We start from the raw sequence: 7070 nt of genomic DNA on the forward strand, positions 1-7070 counted from the left end.
ATCATTCTTCTTCCTCCAAACATGACGAGTGGAGTTTAAACCAAAAAGTTCTATTTTTGTCTCATCAGACCACATGACCTTCTCCCATTCCTCCTCTGGATCATTCAGATGGTCATTTGCAAACTTCAGACGGGCTTTGACATGCGTTGGCTTGAGGAAGGGCACCTTGCGTGCACTGCAGGATTTTAATCCTTGACGGCGTAGAGTGTTACTGATTGTTTTCTTTGAGACTGTGGTCCCAGCTCTATTCAGGTCATTGACCAGGTCTTGCCGTGTAATTCTGGGCTCATTCCTCACCTTCCTCAAGATCATTGATGCTCCACGAGGTGAGATCTTGCATGGCGCCCCAGACCGAGGGAGATTATCCGTTATTTTGCATTTCTTCCATTTTCTAATAATTGCACCAACAGTTGTTGCCTTCTCACCAAGCTGCTTGCCTATTGTCCTGTAGCCCATCCCAGCCTTGTGCAGGTCTACAATTTTATCCCTGATGTCCTTACAAAGCTCTCTGGTCTTGGGCATTGTGGAGATGCTGGAGTCTGACTGATTGAGTGTGTGGACAGGTGTCTTTTATACAGGTAACGAGTTCAAACAGGTGCAGTTAATACAGGTAATGAGTGGAGAACAGGAGGGCTTCTTAAAGAAGAAGTAACATGTCTGTGAGAGCCAAAATTCTTACTGGTTGATAGATGATCAAATACTTATTTCCCACAATAAAATGGAAATTAATTATTTAAAAATACAATGTATTTTTCTGGATTTTTGTTTTAGATTCCATCACTCACAGTTGAAGAGTACCTATGATAAAAATTACAGTCTTCTACATGCTTTGCAAGTGGGAAAACCTGAAAAATCAGCAGTGTATCAAATACTTGTTCTCCCCACTGTATTTAACTACAGCATGTTTGAAAATAAACACTTGGGTTCCTTCTGAATAAAATAACGAATTCTTGTCTTCAACTTCAAATCTTGTAGACGCTCTGACGACGAAGTCCTGAGGATGCCACTGCTGTTTCAATGCATAAACAACCTAATGTAACATCACCCCCCCCCCCCCCCACACACACACACACACACACACACACACACACACACACACATACAAAACAATAAACATGCAATTGATTGTGTGTGATGTTTGACTTTGTTTTAGAATATATACAGTTGTATTACCATCGTTTAAGTTAATTTACAGTCACACTTCTTATATACAGAAAAGTCCAGTACAGGATTGGTTTAGGGTTGGAGGGGGGGTGCTTAGCTGAAGGGTCTGTAGTGCTTTCTGCTGTGTGTGATGAGATTAGAGCTTTGGCTGAAGGCTTTCCCACACACCCTGCACACATGTGGCTTCTCTCCTAAACAAAATGGAGCAAATTGCATATCAGATTGAGTACTATTGTTTTATCAGTCATGTCGGTGTTTTGAGGTTTGGCTGCACGCTAATGTAAAATCACAATTAAGAGAGGAAATATCAATATTGCAGACATGTAGAATGTGCTTCTGACTTATCACTGATTTTTAGTTTATGGTCAGTCACACCAGCTGCTCTTTGTGAATTTGGCTCAATTGAGGCATTCACACTGCTTGATGAGCTCAAACTGCTGCCTTCACACCACCTTGTACCAATTATGGGCCCCTTTTATTTATTTTCTTCTTGAAGCCCATTTCATGTGTAGGTTTATGAACCACAACCATGATTCATTTGTACATGAGTGTTAGGCCTGGGTAGTATCTAAAAATACATCAGTTTTCTTGGTAAAAGCCAACCTATCTGAATCAGATACGGAAAATGCTGAGTTTTCCTGAGGAGGTATTTTTCACAACGGGGGGGAAAAACCCTACCAAAGACTGTTTTTTAACGGAACAAAATAAGACTTTATTACATGTACATCATTTAGCATATTTTCTTATGGGGTCTTGCTAGTTTGTATTTCCTAACACAGCAATTGTGGTGTGATGCGTCATATGCCACAATTTTATACACTGTGCAGAAGTATCCATACACTCCTTTTAATGAGTTGAGCTATTTTATGGTGCATCCATTACTTACACAGGCATTTAGTTGTGCATTCACAGCTTGTTTAAATACCATAGAAAAGCATGGCCAATATAACAGGATTAGTCTAAAGTCACCATGCCAAATGCCGTCCAGTAGCTAGGGGACCTGCAGCCAGGGGTGTTGCCAGGGGTTTTGGGCCCCATGAAAAGATATTACACTGGGCTCCACAAGTCTTAACAATTCACTAAAAACCCCTGTAGATCATGGACCCTTAGAATAGTCTTCCCCTCCACGCAGCTCCCCTGCCCACAGCACTGGGCTTTGGAGTGGACTTCTCTAGAACGCTAGAGTTCCAGCCCCAATACCTTTTGGGATACTTTAAGTATCTTTTTTTTTTTTTTTTTTTTTTTTTTTTTTTTTTTTTTCCCCCCCAATGTATAACTAATCCTCTATATCCATACCTGGCCTCACTCATGCCAATGGCGGTGTACCATCAAATTTTCAGAGCCTCAGTGTTTATAAATCCAGTGTAGTTTGTTACTGCAGCAAAGGGAAACTAACTATCTCCCTATTACCCATGATTTCAAAAGCTCTGGAGGGGTCTGTGTGGGTCTGTGTGGGTGTTCGCTCGCTCGCTCACCGGTGTGGATGAAGGTGTGTTTCTTCATGTCTGATTTCTGGTGGAATCTCTTGCCGCAGTACTGGCAGGGGAAAGGCCGTGTGTCTGAGTGGATAAGCAGGTGTGTGGTGAGAGTAGATGAGCGCTTGAACACCTTCCCACACACTTGACACTCGAACGTCCGCTCCTAAAATAGATTAATGCACAGCTTGTAATTAGGACTTTATACACCACACGTGCTTTCGAAAAGGTTTCACATGTGAAATGGGTGAAAAACTACTTGCAGGTGTGTGTGTGTGTGTGTGTGTGTGTGTGTGTGTGTGTGTGTGTGTGTGTGTGTGTGTGTGTGTGTGTGTGTGTGTGTGTGTGTGTGTGTGTGTGTGTGTCCACACATGCAATGGTCACTGTTTTGCTTTTTTCAGTAAGGGTGGTCACAGATACTGAACTGCTTTTGTCCAGCTGGGTGAGGCCCGAATCCTGACTATCTAAAACCCCAAACTGTGGTGAAACCCATGACCACTCATAAGACAAGACAAATTATGTTGCTTTTAAATACACAAGTCCTTTGCATTACTTTGATTTAGGCCCTGTAATTAATAAACAAGTCTTCAGCCAAGCAGTATACACTATAGACAAAAGTATTGGGACACCTGCATGTTAATTTGTTTCTTCTGAAATGAAGGGTATTAAAGAGTTTAAGCTGCTTATATTGGAGTAACTGTCTTTACTGTCAACAGAAAGCTTTTTACGAGATTCTGACGCATTGCTGTGAGGATGTGATTGCATTCAGCCACATGTTGAATGATTGATGATCACCACCCAATTTCTTTCAAGCTAGCTCTGTATGGGGCAGCAGTGCCTTATAAGGAGACATCAAAACACCATGAAGGAAGAAAACACAGAGGCCTAATCCCAAATTACACACTACTACCTATTATTTATTTTTTTTCAGAGTTTTGGCATGTGGACGGTTTTTTAAAATATCCAAATACATGTGGACGGGGCCTAAGCTGCATCAGTCAAAAAGGCTCTTGTTTAAAGCGAATTTGGTTTTAATGAAGAAAAAAAACTTGTACAACTGCCTGTATCAGTTAATCAGGATGTCAGAATGGCAGTACTGGAATGAGAAAAGAAAGTGGTATCGTGCCACCTCTAGATGTGATCTTGTCCCTGTCAGAACGAAACCTCCTATCTCCAAAATGGTAGCTTTTCATAACATTTCCTAGCTTGATACTGTAGAGATAATGGTTATGTTAGAGTGTTTCTATTAGGACATTCAAAATGAAATATTACTGGGATATATAAAAGGCATGCAACATTTCTCAAATGCTGTTAAAAAAAAAAGTAAATGAGGTTTAGAGGTTTTGATCTGTGGTTATAAATATATTGACCTTTGTTCTGTATGGTGTTGCAGGTTTGCTGCTGTTGCAGTAGACCACAGGCAGGCTGCAGTCTTCATGATACTTGTACACATGAGCCTCCAGTGCAGAAAGGGAAGAGAAGGACTGCAAAAAACAAAACAAGGCAAAACAGATTATTGCTTTCAGTTTAGAATTTTCTCATCTTGCCAAGAGCAGCGGAGCAATCAGTCTGTTCAAGAGAATCCGGGTATGCAGTGTTCAGTGTTCTTAATGCTGTTCAAAAAACTGTAATTATGAAAATTGAAAAGTGGTCATTATGATAAATGCGTGCAGAGGACAAATCCTTATGTCTCTGATAATGATCAGATAAGTCTGTGATGTTCTATAACTGCAGTCCTGAAGAAGGGGTTTGAGATAACAAAGCAGTGTTTCTCAGTTTAATCTGATTAACTTGAGCCCAGTGTCTATCTTGTCCCTCAGCTTTTTTGTTATTGGACGTTTTTATTAGATGGTCCTCACCTTTTGGTAACTAATGAATGAGTAAATCAAGTGGGTTTGTAGCTGGTGGGTCTTTAGCTTTATATGAAAAAAGAGACTTTCTGTTTGCTGAGGTATGTTGGGTAGTGGCCGGGGTGGCGATGATGTGGGACACTACCTTGCCACAAATGCGACAGCGTGTTGTGGAGGCGCTGTTCAGGACACTGATCTGGGAACAGTCTCTGTCTTTATTGCTGGGCTGTAACATGCCCAACTCTTGTTTGTCTACTGTGCTGCCGGACTGTAGGTGGTGCCAAGAAAACAGTGAAGGGCCTTCATTAAACCCTAGAACACCTGCAGAGAAAAAGAAAAACAATCAGATCTTGTACATTTTATATCCCTTCCCAGACTCCCCTGCAACCTTCCTTTTGAAGGCCTCAGAAAAGCTCTTTGGATCTCAGCATGGTTTAAAAAAAAAAAAAAAAAAAAAAAAACTCAATTAAGAGCAAAACAAACTCAATGTCTGAGGTTTAAAAGAGGTTTAAGGACCAGCTCCTCCAAAATCCCCACTAATAATGATCCGATCTTCTGCGGCTGATGTGCTGCACCTGATTCTAATTGTAGGTGTCTGAAGTAGTGAAATGTGGGGATGTCCTAACCTTTTCCTCACAGGAAAATATTTGTATTAATTACATTTTACAAATTATTTTTAAAGACATTTCTTAAGTTTCATTGCATCTCCTTGTATTAAAGATCAAATGTGTGTATGTTTAAAAAATATATAAATATTTAAAAACAGATTTTCTTAACTATAATCCTATTCATTTCAAACGGTTCTTTATGTATCAAAATTATCTATCTATACTAAAGATTATGTAAATAGAACATTATTTAAAACTTGACTAACACTTTACACTAGTAATGTCTATTGATGCATTTTGTCTTGTACATAAGTTTCAAATACACTATATAAACTTATTGGGACACCTACTCCTTCTCCTAAAATTAAGGGTATTAAAAAAAGATCTTGCTTTTATTGGAGTAACCGTTTCTACTGTCCAGGGAAGAAGCTTTTCTACTCGATTGTGGAGCACTGCTGTTAGCACCTGATTGCTGGCAGCGACAAGACTGATATTGTGGTCAGGATGTTGGATGATCACCACCACTTCATTCACAACAAAAGTACTGGATAGAACGGATGGGAGTTTTATACCCCTCTAGCCCATGCCTGGCATTGGGCATGGTGCCAGGAGGTTCAATGTTTATCTGCTTCAGAGAGTCCTATTCTATTGGCAATACACTTTCCCTACAAAGACTAGACAAGCTTTGTTTGCACATCAGCAATGGGTGCAGCTAAAAGTACCTAATGCATTTATTAGAACAGGTGCTTAAGACCTCTATGGCCCATGTGTTCACCTGTGGTCCAGGTACTGAATGAATCTGTGTGTGCTTTAGTTTCTGGTACAGTGGAAGACTCCACCCTCTGCTCTGCTTTCTCTTGACTCATGGAGGACTCTAGTGGGGCGGACCAGCCAGTCCAGGGAACTCCTAGGCAGGGTGTGCAGTCAGCAGGAAGAGGAGATCGAGAACGTCCCCTTCTCCTCTTTTTCACCAGGAAAGAGCGAGGCATGATGGACAGGAGTGGAAAGATCTTTAAAATGGAGAGATGAAGAATTAGATTCAGGCTTAAAGTACAATAGAGCCTTTCCCCACTAGGTGGCAACATCTAGTAGACATCTAACTGCATTCGCTTCTACACTGGGTTGCTAGTTTAGCAGAAACACCTACCGTTTTAATTATTTCTTTGGAAACACCTACCATAGAGGCGCACCTACCATTGGTTTACAGTTGATGACCGTATCTCATCTGCTTATCATTTACACTCGGAAAGGACCACCATAGGACAGCCACTGACCAGGTGTTGTTAGGATTGTGGAGCATTCTCAGCAAGGAGTGTAGCACTGCAGTTTCTAGGGCCTGTACACCTGTGTCCCTTCTAAAGTAGGAATAGTCCACCAAAATTGAGAGAATGACTGACCAGTGATGAAGAAAATGATTAAAATGAGGAATCTGTAAATGTACCCCTGCAAGGTGAATCAAGAATAAAGGGAATCAAGGGTGGTGTTTCTAAAAAAAAAAAAAAAAAAAAAAAAAAAAAAAAAAAAACTTCTGTAAACCTCTGCACGCTAACCAACCATCTTGGTGTGATCAGCGGTGGTCTAATGGTGGTCTATTTCCATTTATGAGGGAGTACAAGGGGGGCTGATGAACTGTGCAGCAGTAGATGAGCTACAGTCAATAACTGTACACCTACAAATTACATGGTCAAAAAAGGATGTTCTTCAAGGGATCTAGATGGTTGTTGTTCTGAGTAAAACCATTAGAAAATCAATCATGTTCTATATTAAACCAAGACAGTTTGGATGTGTGAATGGTTCTTTGCCTGGTCTTTTGGTTCTCTAAAGCACCAACAAGGGTTCCACTATTGTCACTAATCAAAGAACTCTGTTTTATAATGGCCAATGTGTGAAAGTACAATGTATGTGTTTCTAGTAAACAGGCATGTTCTAGACTCCCCAAATAAATGTCTCAGTTCTTCAGTGTTTTTCATTTA

At 40.5% G+C, this 7070-nt stretch overlaps 1 protein-coding gene across 1 annotated transcript; it reads right to left on the bottom strand.

The window, feature by feature from the left end:
• Positions 1 to 1141: 1141 nt before the first annotated feature.
• LOC140535335 (uncharacterized) lies at positions 1142 to 6086 on the bottom strand. Its single transcript, XM_072656623.1, has 5 exons — positions 5873 to 6086; positions 4635 to 4810; positions 4010 to 4123; positions 2640 to 2805; positions 1142 to 1355 (listed from the first exon to the last, which is right to left on the bottom strand). Exons 1-5 carry the CDS (start codon positions 6084 to 6086, stop codon positions 1258 to 1260), a joined length of 768 nt encoding a protein of 255 aa, XP_072512724.1. The 3' UTR covers positions 1142 to 1257.
• Between the last annotated feature and the right edge of the window lie 984 nt (positions 6087 to 7070).

Source organism: Salminus brasiliensis, chromosome 15, assembly GCF_030463535.1.
Source record: "Salminus brasiliensis chromosome 15, fSalBra1.hap2, whole genome shotgun sequence".
Classification (NCBI taxonomy): Eukaryota; Metazoa; Chordata; class Actinopteri; order Characiformes; family Bryconidae; genus Salminus; species Salminus brasiliensis.

Excerpts from the sequence above, each read along its gene's own strand:
- LOC140535335 (XM_072656623.1), bottom strand. The coding sequence starts at position 6,086 with ATGCCTCGCTCTTTCCTGGTGAAAAAGAGGAGAAGGGGACGTTCTCGA. Across the intron at positions 2,806-4,009 it reads CAACACCATACAGAACAAAG|GAGCGGACGTTCGAGTGTCA; the intron begins GTCAATATATTT and ends AATCTATTTTAG. Across the intron at positions 1,356-2,639 it reads ACACACCTTCATCCACACCG|GAGAGAAGCCACATGTGTGC; the intron begins GTGAGCGAGCGA and ends CATTTTGTTTAG.